The sequence below is a fragment of the Rhinatrema bivittatum genome, chromosome 2 (genome assembly GCF_901001135.1).
Source record: "Rhinatrema bivittatum chromosome 2, aRhiBiv1.1, whole genome shotgun sequence".
NCBI lineage: Eukaryota > Metazoa > Chordata > Amphibia > Gymnophiona > Rhinatrematidae > Rhinatrema > Rhinatrema bivittatum.
This window is the reverse complement of record NC_042616.1, coordinates 374,826,524-374,851,238: the sequence shown is the minus strand read 5'-3', so window position 1 is coordinate 374,851,238 and position 24,715 is coordinate 374,826,524. Positions and strand designations below refer to the sequence as shown.

General features: G+C 43.7%; 1 protein-coding gene across 1 annotated transcript in view; it reads right to left on the bottom strand.

Moving 5' to 3' along the window:
• Window positions 1–24,715, bottom strand: part of LOC115083294 (dynein heavy chain 5, axonemal-like) — a 1,259,434-nt gene that overhangs the window by 489,648 nt on the left and 745,071 nt on the right. The window contains exon 49 of the mRNA XM_029587102.1: window positions 6,761–7,425. Coding sequence (XP_029442962.1) covers window positions 6,761–7,425 — 665 coding nt within the window. The remainder of the gene's footprint in view (window positions 1–6,760; window positions 7,426–24,715) is intronic.

The following is a 24,715-nucleotide window of genomic DNA, read 5'->3' as shown; positions in this document are numbered from 1 at the left end:
TTGGACCAAATTGTATGCCTCTTTAAGATCCAACTTCGTGAATGTTTGGCTCCTTGGAGGTAAGCATGAGAGGTCGCAGCCATCTGTGACCGACAGGCGCAACAGTCCTCTGACTGCCCTGATCTTCTGCCTGGTTCATCGTCTCTGCCTGTCTGCAGCCTGCCCTGACCTCAGCCTGGACTCCACTCCTCCTAGCCTGCTGCCTGCCTCGACCCTTGTTACGTCTGACGTGTCTTCTGTCTGCTGTCCCCTGGTTTGTCCCTAGACAGGCCCGCGCCTAAGTCCTGCCAGCCCCAGCACCCAAGGGCTCAACCTGTGGGGAACATGGGCTGGTATAGGTGAAAGTATAATTTGGGTTTTCTCCCTCTGAACCACCTCCCGACGACGAGGACCACCAGGGGCCTCCCCTTGGTGGTGGCTACAACCTCATATCGGCAGAGACGCTACCCAAACATTGCCCCTTTGACTGCGCAATGTATCTCCTTCCAGGCATGATTCCACCGAAAGGGCAAGTTTACCCCTTATCACCACCTGAAAGTAAAGCTATGTTAAAATACATCTGGGAAAACTTGAAAAGAGGCTTCATCCTACCTTCAACCTCACTGACAGGAGCCTGCTTCTTTTTCGTCACAAAGAAAGATGGCTCACTGCGCTCCTGTATAGATTTCTGAGGATTGAATGCAATCAGCAAAAAGGACCGGTACCCACTACCTCTGATCCCAGAATTGCTGGATCGTCTGCAAGGGGCTAAACTCTTCATCAAACTGGACCTAAGAGGGGCTTACAACCTCGTTCGCATAAGACCCGAGGATGAATGGAAGATTGCTTTTAATACCAGGGATGACCACTATGAATATCTAGGGGTGTCTTTCGACCTATGTAATGTGCCAGTGATCTTCCAGCATTTAATGAATGAGGTCTTTCATGATATGCTCTACTCCAGTGTTATCGTCTACCTTGATGATGTATTGCTTTTTACCAAGGACCTTCCATCCCATCATCGGGAAGTCAAACGGGTACTTCAATGCCTATGGGATCACAAATTATTCATGAAACTGGAAAAATGTCTCTTCGAACGGGAATCCCTCCCATTCCTGGGCTTCCATTGTTTCCACTACCGGTTTCCACATGGACCCTGAGAAGGTCGCCAGCATCCAGAACTGTCCACAACCTTCTGGACTCTGGGCACTATAGCGCTTATTAGAGTTCTCCAATTTCTACCAGTATTTCATCCCACACTACTCTCAGATAGTGGTCCCACTTACTGCATTAACCAAGAAGGAGGCAAACCCCAAGCACTGGCCACCGGAAGCTATCGCCGACTTCAATGAACTCAAGCGCACCTTCTTGCAGGACACATGCCTTTTTCATCCTGACCTCTCACGCCCCTTTACTGTGGAGGTCGATGCTGCTGACGGCCGATGGAGCAGATTTAAGCCAGCACTCTGCAAAAGGAACTCTACTGCCTTGCTCCTACTTCTCTCACAAGTTTACCCTGGCTGAGAAGAACGAAAGCATTGGGGACAAGAAACTCCTCACCATCAAGATGGCCTTTGAGGGGTGGCGGCAATGGCTTGAGGGGTCACAACACGCCATCACCGTGTTTATGGACCACAAAAACCTCGAGTATCTTAACCGAGCCCAGCGGCTAAATTCTCCTCAGGCCAGTTGGTCACTATTTTTTAGCCAATTTAATTTCGGCCTTCGCTACAGACTAGCCATCAAGAATGTGTGTGTAGACGTGTTCTCCAGGGGCTTCGATGCAGAAGACACTCCTGTGAGGCCCAACTATATTATTGACCCTGCAAGAGTACTCCTGGCCACGACGCAAACAGTTCCATCAGGGAAATCCGTGGTCCCCCTTTGTCTCAGAGTTGACTTCGACTGAGTTGGGCCTACGATTTGCTCACCACAGGACACCCAGGAAGAGTCTGTACCTTGGAACTGCTACAGTGTTATTACTGATGGCCATACGTAGAACATGATGTCAAAGCCTATGTGAATTCCTGTCCAACTTGAGCTAGACAGAAACCCTTGGCGGGATGCTCCTGGGGCCTGCTTTAGCCTCTACCCATTAGCCATGGACGCACCTGTCGACAGATTTCGTAGTTGACCTATCCCTTTTGGATGGCCACCATGACACCTGGGTAGTAAGTAGTCAACAGATTTTCAAAGATGGTTCACTTCACTCCACTTCCTAAGCTCCCCTCAGCTCCGGAGCTCACCAGACTCTTTGTTCAGCATGTCTTCCCGAAAAACATTACCTCCGATCATGGAGTTTAATTCACAGGTAACTACTGGCACTCGCTCTGCAAGACGTTTGGCATTCACCTCAATTTCACCACTACCTACCACCCTCAGGGCAATGGTCAAACTGAGTGCACTAATCATGCCTTGAAGGTATTCCTCTGCTCATTTGCAAATGACAGACAAGATGACTGGTCCGCTCTTCTCCCCTGCGCAGAGTTCTCTTTCAATTCCCACACTCACTCTGTGACCGTCACCTTTCCATTTTTAATTGTCTATGAGAGACACCGGTGCCACTGCTTCCTACGGCACTTCCAGTTCCTTCTCCTGGGTCACAACTCTCTGCCCAGCAGCTGCTGGCCCTCTGGACTTATATACAAAGGAACCACCGCGAGGCAGCGGACGAGGCTAAAAGAACAGCCAATAAACACCACGACCAGCACCTCTCTTCAATCCTGGAAATCAAGTGTGGCTAAGCACTTGCCACATCCGCCTGAGTGTACCTTCAATGAGACTGGCCCCACTATACATCAGTCTTTTTCTATCACAGAGCGACTTGGCCCAGTCACCTACCATCTGAGACTACCATCATCTATGAAGATATATCATTTATTCCATTCAAACACTGATACTGTCTGGCCTCCGTGAAGGCCCCCGGAACCTCAGCAGCTGGTAGCGGAGAGGGAGCAAGTATATCAAGTAAAGGAGATCTTAGATGTGAGACCCTGTCACAGAAGATGGGAATTTCTGATCGCTTGGGAGGGCTTCAGGTCCAATGAAAACACCTGGGAGCCTGCCTCCAATATACTAGCTAAGAACTTACTCTAGCAATTCCATGCCTCCCATCCTGGGAAATCTGGACCTTCTAGGAGGGGGCCTAGAGTAGGGGGTACTGTTAGGCGTCCCAGCCCTCTGGAAGTCTGGCCGTGTCCTCCCATCTGCACGGGCAGGAAGCCATTCCGCTGTCCCCCCTCCATTGCCTCAGTTCAGCGCGGTCCGCCCCCATTGCGGCTTGCTCACAGTGCTTCCAATTCCGCCGATGCCGGACTGATCCTCATGGCCCGGGATGATGAAGTCAGGCAAGACAGACATAAATACCCTGTCTTGATGCCTCCTCTTCGCCTTGGCAACAGGTCCAGCTCCTCGTGAGTACGTGTTGTTTGCGTCTTGATCCCGTCTTCGTCTGCTGTTCTCCTGCCTCCTGCTCCGGATCCTGCTCTTGCTTCAGCTCCAGTCCCAGGTCCTGTTCCTGCTCCTGTCTGCCTGATTCCTCCTCCAGTCTTTCCTCGCTCCCTGCTTCCTTGGATTGATCTTCTGGCTCTAACCCTGCTTGTCTTCTGGTTTCTGCTTGTCTGCTGCCTGCCCTGATCTTGTCTGCTGCCTGCCCTGATCTTCTGCCTGGTTCATCATCTCCGACTTGTTCCGACTTGTTCCCATCCACCAATCTCGGGCCAGCCAGTCCCTGCTGGCTCCTGACATGTCCTCATCCACCAAACTAAGGCCTTTTACTCCATGCTGCCTCCTGTTTTATCCCCATCCACCAAACTGTGGGCCTGTCACTCCTTGCTACCTCCTCACTTTCCACGTCCACCAAACTGGGGCATATCACTTCAGGCTGCCTTCTATATTGTCCCCAACCACAAAACTGGGGCCTGTCACTCCATTTTGCCTCCTGACTTGTCCCCATCCACCAAACTGGGGTCTGACTCAGCTAACTTCCTCCAGACATATTCCCATCCATCAAACTGGGGCCTGTCACTCCTTGCTGCATCTTGACTTGTCTCCATCCACCAAACTGGGATCTGACTCAGCTTACTTCCTCCTGACACATCCCCTCCCCAACATCAACTTTGGGGCATCAATCCTCCTGTTACTCCTGACACATCCCCAACACCACCACTTGGGTCTGACATTACAGGAGTCTGACAACACATCCAGTAGCACCCTTTTACTTCCATTCCCCAACACCAACAACACAGGGGTACAAGCCGCACATCCTGCAGTGGCCTTACACTAAAGTACCCCAACACCAAAAGCACAGGAGTCTGGCAGCACATCCAGCAGGAGACTTACATGCAATAGACCTCATAAAACCTTAGGGGTTTGATACATCCTTTGTCTGCATGCTTTGCTCCGAGCACAACTGCAGAATCAAATCATGACTCCACCAAGTTCCTCTTCATGTTTGTGCCACCACTGAGGCCTGACTCCACTGAGCTCCTCTGCCACTTTATCCCCAGAAGCCAACTCTGAGCCTGATTCAGTAGAACTTCCCTGCCTTTGATCCAAACATTTGTTGAGGAGAAGCAGGCAGGGGAAGGCAATGGAGTCATGCATGAGTGGTGGTGTTAACCAAACACCATCACATAAAGTATGATCACACTGACCTCCCCCGTCTGCTTCAATCCAAGCAGTTGTTGAAGTAGGGGAGGGGAGGTTAGTAGGATCAGGCTCAGTTGTGGTGTTTGCCAAACAACAGTGGTGCATGAATCCACTGAGATCCTTTGGCTCTTCTCCAAACACCACCACTTAAGAATAACTTATCCTTTATCAGCCTATCTTCCTCCAACCCTAACCACTGAGTCCTGTCACTTATGACTATGGCATGCCATTTTCAAGCACTATCCATTGTGGCCTGGCACAGCTATGGAATGCCATTTTCAAACTATAAACACTGAGGACTGTCACTTGCAGCTACGGCAAGTGATTTTCAAATCCTACCACTGGGACCTGTCATTTACAGCTACGACATGAAATGTTCAAACCTTAAACACTGTAGCCTGACACTTCCAACTACGGCATGGTATTTTCAAACTCTAACCTCTGTAGCCTGTCACTTATAGCTATGGCATGCCATTTTCAAACCATAAACACTTAGGCCTGTCACTTACAGCTACAGCAAGCCATTTTCCAACCATTATCACTAAGGCCTGTCACTTACAACTATGGCATGACATTGCTTTGCAAACTGCAGACATTTTTTTTTTTTAAAGGAGCACTTAAAAGTGCTATTGTGGGATTTCAAAGGCAGTAGTAGCAAAAAAGGACTGCAATGAGACAAAGAGAAAATCCAAAGTGAAGAAAATTGAAGAAAGAGCAGGGTCACAGGTCAGTGTAAAAGACTGGACATAATAAGACTGAGGGGCTCACAAGGCAGTAGTGCAAGGGATCCACCACCTATGTATAGTAAGGCTTTTATTGAACAAGGTGAGATGAATCTTTTCGACACCATCTGATGACATCACCTACATGTCATGGATTATTCAGCTATGCTTGTTGATGGAGAAAAAGCAGTTCCCAGCAGAATCCAGAAGCAGCCCTGGTACATGGCCCCTCGCTGAAGGCATTCATCACAAAGACTGTGATAGGAATATAAAATAGGGGAAAAATCCCCAGGTAGTTGTGAATGAAGGCTCATTCCACCAGATTCCAGCCCTGGTTCCAATCAAATTGGAAGCCCAAAGGAATAGGAGAACATTTCTAAGCCTGCTGCCCTTCCCTTCCCAAAAAAAAAAAGAAAGCTAATATACAATAATATTTTTTGGGATAATTCATATGCTAGTCCAGTTGAAAGCAGCACAATGTGTGAAGATGCAACTTATTGTTGCATTCATTTTTTAGGAATGAATATTTTCCTTGTACAGTAATATCCTGGACCTTAGAGAATCTTGTGCAGTCCCAAAATTTTCTGTTTGGTTCATTTTTTCATTTGGGAGAGAGAGGTGTTCATTTTTCAGTTCATTTAATGTTTTTTTTTGTTCAGTTTGTTTGCCAAACTCAACCCCCCGCCCCCCCCAAAAAACAAAGTACAAAATTAAAAAAAAACCCAAAATAAATTTAAAAAAAAAAAAGGCATCACATGGCCCTAGAAGAACCCCCCTGCCTTGCCTCAGTTGAAATTGGGGTCCAGGCCTGTCTGGCTGGGCATCCATGGGGCACTCTGACTTCTACTTCTACCATTAAAATATAAGCAAGCTCAGGGCCTGGTACTACCCAACTGACCCTCCCAAGACCCACCTAGGGCCTCCCTGCACCCCTCCTGCCCCCATCCCCTATTAAAATCTGTCGGGGCCAGGGACCTGCTTCCTCGGCCCCAACTTACCACGTCCCATAGTTCGTGAAAAACCTTTAAGGGCAAGAGCAAAGTCCCATCCAGGCTCCAGAACTTTAAAAATGGTGCCATCCACCTGGAGGATAGCGCTGAAATACCATCACTTTGGAGCCTGCCTCTGATGCAGCCAGTGCCATTTTGTTGTTTAGCCATGCTTCCCACTGATATTCAAACTGTTATTTAAACACTATTTAGCTGGATAAGTAGTACTTATCCAGTTAAGGGGCAGCTGCTGAATATCTGGCTACATTTAGTGGCTGCCACTTAGCAATACTTACGCATGTAAGTTCTCTTTGAAAATTAGAGTTGAAGTCCGCATATATTTTCTACCCATGGACTTCATCCCTACATGGGCTGTTGTAAAATTACACTCCAAAACGATGTATATATTAGTAAACGTACCTGTTTTCATTCGGTTGGACAAATTTCCAACTTTAGCAAATTTCTCCTCATAGATGGTTTTGTAGCCTCCAATGAAAGAAAGATAAGACTTTGGGGTCACATAAGTTTGACGCCTGTACCGTTCAAAGTACTCCACACATTTTTCAGCAACGATGTCTTGAAATGTCCCCATAGTGTTCACAACACTTTGCTTAACTTCCTCTGTGCATTCAACCCTGTAGGAAGCAAGAAAATGCTGTGCCACAGCCACAAGAGCATCCCGGGGCCAGCGCTGAAACCAGTCCATGGTGCATCCTGAAATCAAGCCAGGGAATTTCAAGGCCCGGGTTCTGAACTTCTCCCCAACAGGAGAGAAACAAAGTACCACGTGCAGATTGCTTCGCACACGGGACAGGAAATAGTCGTAGAGGTTCTCGCCTGTTGGTGAGCGCCGTGGGTACTCTCTTTTCATCACGGGAATCAGATCCTGTGTGATTTCATCAATTTCATCCCTGGCAAAAAGATTGGAAACCTCGCCTGAAGCCAAGACGTTATTCATGTACTCAAGAAAAGATTCATCTTTGATTTCATTGTCTGTGAATATGAAGGTGATTCCCTTTCCTTTCTGCCCAGCAGTGCGGTATAGAATTTTCAAATCATCCATAAGGTTGTTTGTGCCATAAGTTCTGCAACAAGAAAGGGAAGAAAAATAAAAAGGTATTAGAATACTGTAAGAGAGGGATGGAGTCTTCCTGTTGTCTGAACTAAAGTATTAATCATCTGTATGTCAACATTTTTAAAACTACTTTCTCCCTTCTGTGTCTTCATTCCTTGCAATCAACAGTCCTAAATCAGAGGTCATCAACCCGTAACCCTACAGAGCTCTGCATAGCCACAATACTCTTTGACAAGTATGATCACAGAGAGCTTAGCAGTAGAATAGTGAGTCATAATGTTTAGTTTTCATAGGCAAAAAAAAAAAGAAAAACAAGTAAAACATGTTTAGCAAAACAGTCTGTTCTATTTACTGTTTCCTTTCTACCAACTCTATCAGTTTTCTGCAATGAGATGACACCAAACCCCATCAATGGAATCATCCTTAAATTTCACCATAGTCTAACTATTTTTCTCCATATATAAGAGACAGCATAAATGTCAGAACAAACATAAAATTCATTCATAGTTGATGTTTTCTAATAAATAACCTGCGGATACTGAATAAGATGCCTTTTTAGATATGAACCAGATTTAGTTTCTTAGTAAAATTTGCTGACACTTATAGCACAGAATAATTTAATCTGCAGTGGAAAATAATAACAGAAAATCCTTATTATAGACCAGAGACCATACATTTGAAGTCTGCACTGTATTCCCACTAGGGTTATAGACTCCATCCTGTCTGAGTAATAGCCTGCGCTCAGCCATCTTCAAGCTAAATTCAAAGTTTCATGCCAAAGATTTAAACATCATTTCTCAAAATGGCCTGTGAGTCTGTCTGAAGCATCTGTTTAATCATAACCTAGGAGAAGCTTCTTCACAAATCAAGCCCTACTGTATATGTCTTCACACAAACTGACATTTGTAGGAGAGGTAACACTAATACAGAGGGTATAAATTTACAATGTTCTCTACACTCAATAAATGACTACACTTCTAGAGAACTACACACATCACAATATAATATTCAATCTACAAAAATGTTTATTCATGTGCATACAATAAACTCCTATCTAGACAAATAAATACTACCTATTCCATTCACACATATCGCATCCACACACATCCAGTCATGTTAAAAACAAACATATATCATGATCAACAAATACAAAAATTTCCCCCCAATTTTATAATTAAGAACTGGAAGTATAATTAATCATTTCCCAAAAAGATAGTTATTCATAAAATGTTCTCATCACATATTTTTTATATGTAATATACTGCGCTACTCTCTCCTATACCAAAATGATACACTGCTACTCTAACTAATAGCAATATCAACTTGAATTCACTTTCTTTTCCGTCCCTGTAATATGCGTGTGCTCATCTTCACAGTCAACTATCTTTTGGGGAAATGATTAATTATACTTCTTGATTATAAAATTGGGGGGACATTTTTTTATTTGTTGATCATAGAAACATAGAAATGATGGCAGAAGAAGACCAAACGGTCCATCCAGTCTGCCCAGCAAGCTTTCACTTTTTTTCCCCCCCATACTTATCTGTTACTCTTGTCCCTTGTAAGTGACTTTTTTGTTCTATTTCCATTCCACCCCCGCCATCGATCTATTTCCCTTCCACCCCCACCATCGATGTAGTTATCAGTGCTGGAGCTGCATCTAAGTGAAGTATCTAGCTAATTGTTTAGGGGTAGTAACTGCCGTCATAACAAGCTACTCCCATGTATGATTATCCAGCCTGTGCAACTCAGTCCTTGTTGGTTGTTGTCCGAATATAAATCATATTTTCATCATTCCCCCTGCCGTTGAAGCAGAGATCTTTTCATCATTCCCCCTGCCGTTGAAGCAGATAACTATGCTGGTTATCTCTGAAAGTGAAGTATCAGGCTTATTTGGTTTGGGGTAGTAACCACCGTATCAAGCAAGCTACTCCCCTGTTTTCTTGTGGCTGCAAATCCTTTTTTTTCACATTTCCTCTTGCCGTTGAAGCATAGAGCAATGTTGGAGTCGCATTAACCATGTGTATGTTTATTGAATAAGGATATTAATATCCAGGTAGTAGCCATCATTCCCGCAAGCCACCCCCATGCCTCTTCACTTCATTCACAACCTCTAGACTTTATGGATCCACAGTGTTTATCCCACGCCTCTTTGAAATCCTTCACAGTTTTGGTCTTCACCACTTCCTCCGGAAGGGCGTTCCAGGCATCCACCACCCTCTCCGTGAAGAAATACTTCCTGACATTGGTTCTGAGTCTTCCTCCCTGGAGTTTTAAATCGTGACCCCTGGTTCTGCTGATTTTTTTGCAAAGGAAAAGGTTTGTCGTTGTCTTTGGATCATTAAAACCTTTCAAGTATCATATCACCTCTGCTCCTCCTTTCCTCCAGGGTGTACATATTTAGATTCTTCGATCTCCCATCATAAGTCATTTGAGGAAGACCCTCCATCTTTTTGGTTGCCCTTCTCTGTACCGCCTCCATCCTGTCTCTGTCACTTCGGAGATATGGTCTCCAGAACTGAACACAGTACTCCAGGTGAGGCCTCACCAAGGACCTGTACAAGGGGATAATCACATGCCTTTTCTTACTCGATATTCCTCTCTCTATGCAGCCCAGCATTCTTCTGGCTTTAGCTATCGCCTTGTCACATTGTTTCGCCAACTTCAGATCATTCGACACTATCACCCCCAGATCTCTCTCCTGCTCCATGCATATCAGCCCTTCTCCCCCCATCGAATACAGTTCTTTCGGATTTTCACACCCCATATGCATGACTCTGCACTTCTTGGCGTTGAATTTCAGCTGCCATATCTTCAACCACTCTTCCAGTTTCCTTAAATCCCGTCTCATTCTCTCCACTCCTACCGGCGTGTCCACTCTGTTGCAGATCTTAGTGTCACCCACAAAAAGACAAGCCTTACCATCTATCCCAATGTCGCTCACAAAGATATTGAACAGGACCGGTCTCAACACTGATCCCTGCGGCACTCCACTCAACACAGCTCTCTGTTCAGAGTAAGTTCCATTCACCACTACACATTGTCTTCTGTCCGTCAACCAGTTTGTAATCCAGGCCACCACCTTGGCACTCACTCCTAAGTTTCTCATTTTATTCACCAGTCTTCTGTGCCGGACTGTGTCAAAAGCATTGCTGAAGTCAAGTAGATGACATCGAACGCTCTTCCTCGATCCAATTCCTTGGTTACCCAGTCAAAAAAGTCAATCAGATTTGTCTGACAGGATCTTCCCCTGGTGAATCCATGCTGCCTCTGGTCCAGCAATTCTCCCAGCTGTATATAGTTCACTATTCTTTCTTTCAACAGCGACTCCATTACTTTTCCCACCACCGAGGCGAGGCTAACCGGTTTGTAGTTACCAGCCTCTTCTCTGTTCCCACTCTTGTGATATATGTTTGTTTTTAACATGGCTGGATGTGTGTGGATGCGATATGTGTGAATGGGATAGGTAGTATGTATTTTTCTAGATAGGAGTTTATTGTATGCACATGAATAAACATTTTTGTAGATTTAATATTATATTGTGATGTGTGTAGTTCTCTAGAAGTGTAGTCATTTGTAGGAGAGGGTCAACTATTCATCTTGCATATTCGATTTGCATGTGTAGAGGGACATTTTCTCTCTCTGAATCTTTCTGGCAAAGGCTGAAAAAAATGTTTATCCTTTTAGTTTCTGGGCTGGACTTGCAAAATATTTCTTTCTGTAGGCATAAAATGGGAAAACATTTTAATAACTTCTTTTTAACAGCATGTTGTATATCTCATTTAGGCCAATGCAATATTGGCACAGGGAAAACAAGCACTCATAATTGATCACCCACTCTCCCAACACACCGATCGACCTCTCCAGGGCACCTGATTTAATATTTAAATCAGCTGCTGCAGTAAAAAGTAAACACTAGGGAAAATTGTGCACCCCTAGCACCTCCTCAGCAACAGATGCCCAGGAGAGGTGGCTGTCAGCGAGTTAGGGAAAACGGATACTCATTTTATGAGCGTCCATTCTCCTAACCTGTTGGTGAAGGATGGAGAGGGGGCAAGAAGCAAATAGTTCTGTAACTATAAGTATGAATTTGGGGGTGGGTGGGAGTTTTGATGACCTGGATGCCCAAGTTTAGTTTGGGAGGCAGGTGGACAAATTTAATTTTGAGGGGATAAGGGGTTGGGGGACCAGGAGGCTCGATTTTAGTTTTGGAGGGTGGTCACAGACCAGGAGGCTCAAGTTTTATTTGGTGGGAAAAGAGGGAAAGGAGAGTCCTAGAAGGCCCATAGAAGTTTTGCAGAAGTGAGTTTGGAGACCAGTATTTGAATTTGAGGGTGGGAACAGGTTTTTCTGCTTTAACCAGGACTCACTTTGAGCCGGGAAGGCAGATATGCTGAGCATGGCTGCATTACGACGGCTGATCAATTTTTAATGTGGTTATAGCTACTCTGCCATGTTCTGCATATCATTAGTTTAGTACAGCAGAAAACATGTGTTGGATGTCAATTTTAACACTGGTTAATACATAGACCCCTAACTATGGAAAGCCAACAAAGTAGTTGGGGGCCTATTTTCTGAAATCTAATGCATGTTTAAAGTTTTTAGGAATCTCTCAAGTCCCTTCCTCAACTAAGGTGCAGAAACATTTATTTATTTATCTACCTATTTTTTTTTTAATTTAAAGTGTATTGAGCATCATCAGTAATATACAACTTTGAATACTTGTACATCAGCTAATACAATGCAATGATAACGAATATCTTGTAACATCTTTAGAAGTAGTGGTAGATTTATGCTATTTATTTACATATTTATTTATTTCTTTGGATTTCTATATCATCCTTCAAAAAGTCACTCAAAGCAACTTACAACAAAGGCTGAATTTTCAAAGTCATTTACATAAATTAAACCCATTTTTATGTGCATAAATGATTGTTTTAAAATTGACCCGACCTCATTGCACAAAAAACTTCATCTGTAACATATTTCATGCATACTTTTAGACAAACTGGAGACAGGCATTCCAGCGGTTGGAATAGGAACTTATCTGCATACTTTTTGATTTTAAAAAGTATGAGGTGAATTTTCAAAACACTAGATACAAAAAAGAAGCACATATGTGTGCATATGTGAATCATTCATGGATAATCCATATTTTATATTTGAATCTTTTTATTAAAGCAAATAATAAACATGCCTGACAAAAATTGGTTTCTTTTGCATATCAAGCATTAAACATGTAACAATTAACAACTTTCAAATTTTTCATATTTTCCCCCCTCCCCTTTCCACCCATCCTCTCCATACAATAGATGGCAATACTAGACACTGAACTGACATTCCAGAACCATATTTCACTAAGCCCAATAGGACAGAGATGTGCTATTGCACCAGACTGAGAATATCACTTTCTTCCCTAATAAACAAGCTTTCTGAACAAATAATTTAGCCCCACCCCAGTAAATGAAAAGTTGCCCATTATCAAATAGAATAGCTTCTGGTGTGAACTGTACAGGACTGCCCAGTAACCTAACTAAATAATTTCTGATATTCTTCCAGAATCTGCGACTAAGGGGGCAAGTTCAAAAAAGAATACCCCTTGTTGTTTTACATTTAGCACCGAGCTCCAAGTCCAGCAAACCTCCCTTAAAAAGCCTTATAGGTGGCAGAAAAGCATGTTTCAAAAATTTGTATTATATTTCCCATAGGCCAGCATCTCCCCCAAAACCTGGATTCTTCTTAAAACTTAGAGAACTAAGCCTCTGCCAAAATAATCAGTATCTCAAACTGCCATTTATGGAAAAGTGTCCCCTCCTAAATTTCCTCTTTCAGTTGAATTATGGACTGATAGAGGTGGGATATACCCCTCCACTCTCTCTCCTCAATGTGAAAAAAACATTCAAGGCGGTCTTTGAACACCTCTGTGATACTAGGCCACTGCAAGATCCATATATAGGGGTAGATTTTAATATAAGTGCGCGGGCGTACATGTACACGCACTACCCGGCGCGCACATATGTACGCCCGATTTTATAAACTGGCACGCGCAGGCATGCGTAAGTTATAAAATCGGGGGTCGGCGCACACAAGGGGGTGCACAATTGTTCACCTTGCGTGTGCCAAGGCGCGCGGCCTTCCCCCATTCCCTAACCCCCACCCACCTTCCCTTACCTCCCCCACCTTTTTCCCCCTACCTTTTTCTTCTTCTTTTTCTTGTTTTAAAACTTACTTCAGCCCTGGGGCTGAAGTAAGTTGCGTGCGCCGGCCGGCTCAGCAGTAAATGGCCATTGTGCCAAGAGCCTCTGACCCCGCCCCGCCCCCTCCCCTTCCCTTTTTGCAAGCCCCAGGATTTACACGTGTCTTGGGGCTTTACGCACGTCGCCAGGCCTTTTGAAAATAGGCCCGGCGCGCATAGGTCTTTTAAAATGAGCCCGATAATGTTTTAGCTGTAAATACGTGAAGCTATGATTGCAATCAGGCCCATATCTGGTGATCAAGTCTGGAAAGGGAAATATCTTGCCATCATCGTCCACCACCTGCACCACATGACTCACTCCCTTTCTGTGCCCAGTGGGAAAACAATCTTGAATATAGCCGTGGTAAAATGTCCTGATTTATTTATTTAAACTTATTTAATAATCGACTGACTGCTGAAAATCTTTCTAGGCAATGTACAACATATTATAAAACAATATCTCAATATTTTCCCTATCTCTTTGGTGATACGGTCTCCAGAACTGAACACAGTACTCCAGGTGAGGCCTCACCAAGGACCTGTATAAGGGGATAATTACTTCCCTTTTCTTACTCGATATTCCTCTCTCTATGCAGCCCTGCATTCTTCTGGCTTTAGCTATCACCTTGTCACATTGTTTCGCTGACTTCAGATCGTTAGACACTATCACTCCAAGGTCTCTCTCCTGCTCCGTGCACATCAGCCTTTCTCCCCCCATCGAATACAGTTCATTCGGATTTCCACTCCCCGTATGCATGACTCAGCACTTCTTGGCATTGAATCTCAGCTGCCATATCTTCGACCACTCTTCCAGCTTCCTTAAATTCCGTTTCATTCTCTCCACTCCTTCCGGTGTGTCCACTCTGTTACAAATCTTAGTGCCATCCGCAAAAAGACAAACCTTACCTTCTATCCCGTCCACAATGTCGCTCACAAAGATATTGAACAGGACCGGTCCCAACACCGATCCTTGCGGTACACCGCTTAAAACCGCTCTCTCTTCATAGAGAGTTCCATTTACCATCATGCATTGTCTTCTGTCCATCAACCAGTTTGCATTCCAGGCCCTCACCTCAGCACTTACTCCTAAGCTTCTCTTTTTATTCACCAGTCTCCTGTGCGGGACTGTATCAAAAGCTTTGCTGAAATCCAAGTAGATGACATCAAGCGCTCTTCCTTGATCCAATTCCTTTGTTATCCAGTCAAAAAAGTCAATCAGATTTGTCTGACAGGATCTTCCCCTGGTGAATCCATGCTGCCTCTGGTCCAGCAATTCTCCCGACTGTAGATAGTTCACTATTCTCTCTTTCAACAGTGACTCCATTACTTTTCCCACCACCGAAGTGAGGCTAACCAGTCTGTAGTTACCAGCCTCTTCTCTGTTCCCACTCTTGTGAAGCAGGACCACCACCGATTTTCTCCAATCACTCGGCACCACTCCCATTTCTAGGGATCTATTGAACAGGTCACACAGCAGACCCGCCATCACATCTCTGAGTTCCCTCAGTATCCTGGGATGTACCTCATCAGGCCTCATGGCTGAAATCCAAGTAGATGACATCGAGTGCTCTTCCTTGATCCAATTCCTTGGTTACCCAGTCAAAAAAGTCAATCAGATTTGTCAGAGCTCTGATTCCATTGAGTTGGTGAGACTTTTCACCTAAATATCATCAGTTAAACCACTGGAGGCGCTGCCTATGCCTGAATTTGTTAGGGCCACCCATGATCAGCCAGGTGAACCCCCAGAATCAAGGACTCCTGAACCTCTGACTGAGCTAATGAGTGGGGGTGGGATTTCATGCAATGCAAAAACACATGGACATAAACAACCCAGTGGAGCGCCTCTTGAAATGGTACAGAGGATAATCCCCAGTTGGAAAATGGTGGGGGAGGGTAAGAACCATTAGGAAAAAGAATGATTAAGCCAGTACAGAATCTCACTTACAATGGGGCAGATTTTAAAAGCCCTGCAGCGTAAATCCTTCCGGATTTACGCACGCAGGTAACGAAGGTCTTTTAATATAGCGTAATTCTGAAGGAGTTGCAATGGTCTTATAGAAGTAGTGGGGAGGCCCAAAAGCCGTGTATTGCAATAATCCAATTTGGTAAAAATCAGGGCTTGTAAAACCATTCTAAAATCATTCAAGATTAAAAGAGGTTTTAACCTCTTTAAAAATTTCAATTTAAAATATTCGTCTCTGATTATACTGTTAACCCATTTTTTGAGGCTCACTTCGCAATCTAAAATGATTCCTAAATCTCTAACATCAAACGAGATGGGGTAATTCTTTGCAGCTTCCAAAATTTCTAGTTCTTTCGCTTGACTTAATTTGGGGCAGATAAATAAAATTTCAGTTTTTTTAGCATTAAGAGAAAGGCTCATTTGTATCACGACTCTGTTAATAGCAGATAAATAAATGTCCCAAAGTTTCAATGTTGAGTCTATAGACTTCTCAATTGGTATTAAAATCTGCACATCGTCCACATAGATAAAATAAGTGAGATTAAGACCAGATAAAATCTTACATAAAGGAAGCATATAAATATTAAAAAGAGTAGCAGAAAGTGACAACGCTGGAGCATGCACCATTCCCCCTTGACTCTTGATACTACTCTGAGGCCTGGTGTGCCAAGCAGGCCTGCTCATCCTGCACAAATGGATGAGCCCTCCATAAAACCGGCAATGGCAGGAAGTTACCTGTGTTTTTCACAGGGAGAATTTGAACCAGAGCGAAGGAGGGAGACCCCGGAAAATATCATGGAGCCTCAAGGAGAGGCTGGAATGAGTTCTACAGGAGCTGTGGATGAACTAGAACAAGTTTCTTCGAAGGAGGAACATCGTGTAGCAGCATCAATTTCTACTCAAGGTATTGGACTGAGCTTTGGCACGAAGGTGGAAATGGGAGTTGCACAATCAGATATTAGGATTCCTGGGTTGAGATTGCAACAGCCAGTGGAAATGTCTCTAGAGGGTATATGGAATGTTTTAAAATCAATAGAATCTTATTCTGCAATAACATCACTTTCTCAAATAACTATTGAAACAAAGAATCAAACTGTGTTGAATACCAATTTGATGTCCACCTTTAAAGAGAAGGTGGAAAATCTTGAAAATAAAGTTTCCACCATAGATAAAATACAACAAAAGCTTGTTCAGTTGGAATCAGCTAATAACAGGACATTAGAGAACATCGAGAATGCCCTTAGGTCACATAATCTTAGTGTTTTGAATTTTCCTTGTTATAAATATGATTCCCCCTCTGGAGATGTTTAAGCTTTATATCCAGCAAATTTTGAAAATTCCACAATCTGCAATGCCAGTAATCATAAAAGCTTATCTCCAGCAGGCTGACCGGGCAGAGGAAGACGTTAGTACACAGACACCGACATTGGATATCTCACAAATATTATAAATGTCACAAGATATGGAAATCAATCAAAGAAGATCACTGCTGGTCTCATTCACCTTCTTGTCTGATCGAAATAATATTTTGAAATTTTTCTTCAGAAATTGTCAACTTCATTTTTACGGACGTCAGACTTGGATTTATCCAGATATGATCGTCTACACAACTATGTTGAAAAAGTTTTCTTACTATGCGAACTGAGACAATTCAGTTAGGGGCCAGATTTAATTTGTGATACCCATGCAGATGCTGTATAAGATACTTAAATATAAATTATGTTTTCTTTGAGCCTGATCAGTTTAAAGCTTTTATGACTGCGCATACCCAAGAAGTTTCTACTAGTTGTATGCATTGCTTGTGTCCAGTATCAAAAAGGTTCCTGTTGTAAGCATGCTTGATAACAATTTTTTGTTATTTTGTAGACTTGCTCATTTCCATTCTTTCTACTGCAGGAAGGTTGCAAAGACCTTTGTTCTGTTAAACTTTCTCGATATAATTGTCTATAACACCTACCCTGAAAAAAATAAGGAATAAGCTCCAAACAAAAACACAAACTGAAGAACATGACACAAAACTCTGCAATACACCATGATGCAAGTTATAGCAGCACAATCCACAGGTTCACTAGTGGAAAACATTCAAAATACAAGACTCACATTCATGCCACTGTACGAATATTATCTACATGATCCAATGCAAAAAAATGTGATGAAGGAAACTATAGTGATGAAACAAGCCAAACATTAAGGTCAAGAATCAATCTTTATAGATATAACAAACCACTATAGAGAAAAACAGAATGACAGTTCAGTAGGTGAACAAGTCTCAAAAGAGGACCATTCTGTTAATGACTTCACACTCAGAGTATTTAAGGGGAAATAGACGTACACAAGAATGGAAGACTTTTGAATTAGGGATGATCCATCACTGAAAGAAACACAAAAGGATGTCATAAGGACATTGCTTTCTTACCCATTATAGATATAGACACTTTCAGCTGCAAAGTTTAACAGTCTCATCACCTCTGGTATTATCCTCCCCCTTTCCTTTATTGAGCTATCAAGAGACATGCAGATAGCCTAAGTCCTAGCTGACTCTGTGCTATTTAAATCAGGTGTAATTGTTCTGCTTCTTTACTGACCTGAAAGAAGTAAGGTAAACTCTCAAAAGCTTGTCACAGTTAGTCTAATAAAAAGTTATCACATACAACCTGTTGGTTGACCCTTAATTCCATAATCTTGCTCAACCATTATGTGCTACCAAAGACAGTGAAGGTCATGCTGTAATATAGTAGTATACATAGTAGATGATGGCAGATAAGGACCAATTAGCCCAGCCAGTCTGACTTGATAAAGGATTTAGAGAGAAGTACAAGATATAAATGGTAAAAATAAATTATATAAAAGAGTAGAAAGAATCATTTGCAGACTGATGAATTACTATAAAATATTCTGTCTGTATTTCAAGGACAGCAGAATAGAATGAAAGATGTTGGCTCTATGTCATAATGAACCCCACTGGACTTTTAAAAGAATTTTGTAAAACACTCTGCAGTTTCTCCAGGAACTCAAAGGTAGACTCCCTTATTTAGTACAGAATTATTTTTTTCCATAAAAAAAATAAGTTTGCCCTTTAGAACAATACACTGTACTGCACATCTTGGGATGCTGATTATACTGTTAAATGAGGTCAGAAGCACTTCTAAATTTCATAGCCTGTCTTTACCACTTTTGATCAGTGTGTGAAACCATGTTAGTGAAATTAGAAAATATTTAGATAGAGTTTACAGAGCAAGATGATGTGCTTCTACAGTAGTAAAAGGGAGTCAAATGTGAAGAAAATATTATAGAATACATTTTCAGTTATAGCTGATCATTTATTGTAGTAAGGTCCAGGGCTTCTTAAGAAGATATAAACAAATAAGCCATTTCACAAACCTCCTCATCCACACATGCCCCAAGCAACTCAGAAACTGAATATCTCACATATTGAGACCATTAAATTGTTAATTTATTCTTTATTATTTCACTCTCCTGGATACTGCTTCCCTTTACCCCAGGTTCACATCTAGACTTACCACCAAGAACTTTGAGTTTATTTTACAATGCATTTAATCATTTTTATACCACTTTCCAAGCTTAAACAACCTCTCAATGCTATGGACAATAATAATAATTCATATGTACTTCCGAGTAGAGATCTAAATTAGGGGGCACATCCAATACCAGGGCTTAGTCCTGACTCAGTTCTGAAAACACTGGTGTGGATCTTGCAGTGAGGGAAAGGATTGTCTCCAGGGCCCAAGGCATTTAGCTGAGGTAGCACCAATGAGACACCTCATACAAAGTAGTGGTGTTCCAGAATAAAAAGTCTTTACAAAACCCTTTGTACAATCTTTAAAGCAAGAACATTTCTTCAACAGGTACTGAGATTTCACAAGGGGATTTCTAATAGGGATGTGAATCGTTTTTCAACGATTAAAATTATCGTCCGATAATTTTAATATCGTCTTAAATCGTTATAGAACACAATTCAATAGAAATTCTAACGATTTATCGTTAAAAATCATTAAATCATGTTAGTGCGCACTAACGGGAGTTAGTGCGCACTAACAGAAAATGATACAAATTGACACTTTCCAGGTCAGTAAAGGTCAGTTAGGAATGAATATGTATTCCTATTGGCTGGCTGCCCTCTTATCTATTGATGTTACCAAGGTTCCCACTGAGGTGATGGTTGGGGGGATGGGAAATGGAAATGGAAACTCAGGAACACTAACAGAAAATGATACAAATTATTGACACTTTCCAGGTCAGTAAGGAATGAATATGTATTCCTATTGGCTGGCTGCCCTCTTATCTATTGATGTTACCAAGGTTCCAACTGAGGTGATGCTTGGGGGGATGGGAAATGGAAACTGTTGGTAGTTGACAAAAAAAGTAATGTGATCAGTCAATATGACTAGAACTTGTGCCCTATTCCTGATACCAGGGGTGTTGTGATCTTCCTGCACTCAGTGCCCTATCCCTGATACCAGGGGTGTTGTGATCTTCCTCCACACAGTGCCCTATCCCTATTAATACCAGGAGTGTTGTGATCTTCCTGCACACAGTGCCCTAACCCTGATACCAGGGGTGTTGTGATCTTCCTGCACACAGTGCCCTAACCCTGATACCAGGGGTGTTGTGATCTTCCTGCATGCAGTGCCCTATCCCGCCTGCATTACTAGTGAGAGGCTGGCTTCATAGACAGGGGGGAGCTGCCTGACCCTCACTCCTGACTTCCCCCATGTCCCAGCCAGTGAATGGTGTGTAGGTGAGAGGTGGGGGGGGGGGGGGAGGATGGTGAAGTCTGAGACAGCTCCTTCCCTGCATTACTAGTGAGAGGCTGGCTTCACAGACAGGGGGGAGCTGCCTGACCCTCACTCCTCCCCTCCCCCATGTCCCAGCCAGTGAATGGTGTGTGGGTGAGGGGGGGGGGGAGGATGGTGAAGGCTGAGACAGCTCCCTCCCTGCATTACTAGTGAGAGGCTGGCTTCACAGACAGGGGGGAGCTGCCTGACCCTCACTCCTCTGGGGTGTTGTGATCTTCCTGCACACAGTGCCCTATCCCTGATACCAGGGGTGTTGTGATCTTCCTGCACACAGTGCCCTAACCCTGATACCAGGGGTGTTGTGATCTTCCTGCATGCAGTGCCCTATCTCTATTAATACCAGGAGTGTTGTGATCTTCCTGCACACAGTGCTCTATCCCTAATACCAGGGGTGTTGTGATCTTCCTGCACACAGTGCCCTATTCCTGATACCAGGAGTTTTGTGATCTTCCTGCACGCAGTGCCCTATCGCTGATACCGGGATGTGTGCAAGAAGATCACAACACCCCTGGTATTAGGGATAGGGCACTGTATGCAGGAAGATCACAACACCCCCGGTAACCGGGATAAGGCACTGCATGCAGGAAGATCATAACACCCCCGGTATCAGGGATATGGCACTGAGTGCAGGAAGATCACAACACTCCCGGTATCAGGGATATGGCACTGCATGCAGGAAGATCACAACACCCCCGGTATCAGGAATAGGGCACTGTGTGCAGGAACATCACAACACCCCTGGTATTAGGGATAGGGCACTGTGTGCAGGAAGATCACAACACTCCTGGTATTAATAGGGATAGGGCACTGCATGCAGGAAGATCACAACACCCCTGGTATCAGGGATAGGGCACTGTGTGCAGGAAGATCACAACACCCCGGAGGAGTGAGGGTCAGGCAGCTCCCCCCTGTCTGTGAAGCCAGCCTCTCACTAGTAATGCAGGGAGGGAGCTGTCTCAGCCTTCACCATCCTCCCCCCCCCACCTCACCCACACACCATTCACTTGCTGGGACTTGGGGGAAGGGAGGAGTGAGGGTCAGGCAGCTCCCCCCTGTCTGTGAAGCCAGCCTCTCACTAATAATGCAGGGAGGGAGCTGTCTCCACCTTCACCATCCCCCCCCCCCACTCACCCACACACCATTCACTGGCTGGGACATGGGGGAGGGGAGGAGTGAGGGTCAGGAAGCTCCCCCCTGTCTGTGAAGCCAGCCTCTCACTAGTAATGCAGACGGGATAGGGCACTGCATGCAGGAAGATCACAACACCTCTGGTGTCAGGGTTAGGGCACTGTGTGCAGGAAGATCACAACACTCCTGGTATTAATAGGGATAGGGCACTGTGTGCAGGAAGATCACAACACCCCTGGTGTCAGGGTTAGGGCACTGTGTGCAGGAAGATCACAACACTCCTGGTATTAATAGGGATAGGGCACTGTGTGCAGGAAGATCACAACACCCCTGGTATCAGGGTTAGGGCACTGTGTGCAGGAAGATCACTACATTCCTGGTATTAATAGGGATAGGGCACTGTGAGCAGGAAGATCACAACACTCCTGGTATTAATAGGGATAGGGCATTGTGTGCAGGAAGATCACAACACCCCTGTGTCAGGGTTAGGGCACTGTGTGCAGGAAGATCACAACACTCCTGGTATTAATAGGGATAGGGCACTGTGTGCAGGAAGATCACAACACTCCTGGCATTAGGGATAGGGCATTGCATGCAGGAAGATCACAACACTCCTGGTATTAATAGGGATAGGGCACTGTGTGCAGGAAGATCACAACACCCCTGGTATCAGGGTTAGGGCACTGTGTGCAGGAAGATCACAACACTCCTGGTATTAATAGGGATAGGGCACTGTGTGCAGGAAGATCACAACACTCCTGATATTAATAGGGATAGGGCACTGTGTGCAGGAAGATCACAACACCCCTGGTGTCAGGGTTAGGGCACTGTGTGCAGGAAGATCACAACACCCCTGGTATCAGGGTTAGGGCACAAGTTCTAGTCACATTGACTGATCACATTACTTTTTTTGTCAAGCTACCAACTGTTTCCATTTCCCATCCCCCATATATTGTCAGTGGGAACCTTGGTAACATGAATAAATAAGAGGGCAGCCAATAGGAATACATATTCATTCCTAAACTGACCTGAAAAGTGTCAAATTGTATCATATTCTGTTAGTGCGCACTAACGGGAGTTAGTGCGCACTAACTCCCGGTTAGTGCGCACTAACTCCGATTAGTGCGCAGTAATCGGAAAAAATGATTTTTTAACTAAAAAATCGTGCCAAACACGATTTTCTTCTCCTGCTAGACGATTTCAATCGTTAAGACGATAGGGCACACGATTCACATCTCTAATTTCTAATCCTTGTTGTTGTACCTATCTGGGATCTCTACAATCCTTTTTTTGGTGTTTACAACTTACTTGAACAGATGGTGGACCCTCTAGTTCCCAAGGACCCTTTTTTGGTACCTGATCCTGAATCAACCTGCACATTCACCTTTGAACCTGGATTTGAGCAATGGAAAAGTAGCTCCATTATTTCTCTTTTTTTATTTTCATACTGCTGGTTTTCTCTGAACAGACCCCTGACATTCATTTATTGCTCCTCCTGCAAAGATCTTTGTTTACCTACAAACTAATTTCAGGGTCTTCTTCCTTAGAGCAGGGATACTCTCCACCCGATTGCTGGATCCCTCTGGATCCTTCCCAGCAGTATCAGAATCACCCCCAGAGGAAATCTTCTGTGTGGTGCTCTGTGCTCACTAAAGGACTCTGAAGACACTGGCGACAGAGGGCAGGCTTTCCCCTTTCCTCATACTCCTGCGTGTCCACTCTATTGCTCTTTCTCTGAGCTCCAAATCCTCAGACCAGAATATTCTTGGGCTTCCCTGATCAATACTCTGGACACCATGGCCACTCCTACAGGGGAATGCCCTTGCAAATGGTTCAGTCCACTCATTATCTCAAAATGTCCTTCTTTGGGAGGAGCTCAGAGCTAGTGAAGGGTCTCTAAGCCCCTTTACACCTATTAACAATATTATACAGTAAATACAGTAAAATTACAAGTATATACATCTGAAAAACTATGAAGCCCCAAAACAGAGAACCAAAATCGTCTCATGTCTGTTCCAATCCTCTAACCATCTACCAAAAAACCACTCAATTCTGCCCTCCCACCCCACCACAAAACAACATCCTGGAGACCATCTACATCTGCCAGGACATTAAAAATATAAAAGAAGGTATTCTGAAAAGGGTAGTAGCTAATGAAAAATGAATTTTCTCTATGCTTCCATCAGTATCTGTAGGCTCTGCTCTAGGCCTTGCTGTGTATGATATATGTAACTCCCCCACTGAAAGCACTTAATCTAATGATTTATAGTATATTGATGGAACTTTTCTTCTAAAAGAGAAGGGTGTTTAGTTTTTGGCCTCACAAGTGAGTGACATCACCCGATGGAACCTAGCTGCTGAAGATTACTTAAGAAGCTTATAGAAACATTTACCATGCTCTACTGAGCATGTGCACAATCTCCCAGGTGATGAATGTTGCACAGCTCCCTTTCAGTCAGTTTCAGATTTTTCTGAGGAGCCTAACAGTCAAGTCTCCCTCACTCTGTAGGAAATTTTTCAATTGTTTTGCATTTTTTCATTGCAAGTCCTCTAAGTTCACTTTACCTTGCCTTTCGTAGGTTCACTAGGTGTGTTTTTCTTTTGTTTTCTTACATTTTTTGTCAACCGCTGTATGCATCAACATTAATGCACTGAGTGATATCAGTCGATTACATAGAAACATAGAAATGACAGCAGAAGAAGACCAAACGGCCCATCCAGACTGCCCAGCAAGCTATGCGCTTTTTTCTTTTCTTTTTTTTTTTTTATTTCTCTCATACTTCTGTTACTCTTGGCTCTTAGTAACCTTTTGGTTCTATTTCCCTTCCACCCGCACCATTAATGTAGGGAGCAGTGTTGGAACTGCATCCAATTGAATATCTACCATAGTTAGGGGTAGTAACCGCCGCAATAAGCAAGCTACACCCAAGCCTTTGTTTACCCAGACTATGTAACTCAGTCCTTGTTGGTTATTGTCTGTATATAGATCCACCTTTCTTCGTTCCCCCTGCTGTTGAAGCAGAGAGCTATGCTGGATATGCGTTGAAAGTGAATTATCAGACTTTCTCCCCTGCCGTGGAAGCAGAGAGCTATGTTGGATATGCGTTGAAAGTAAAGTATCTGGCTTATTTAGTTTGGAGTAGTAACCGCCGTAACA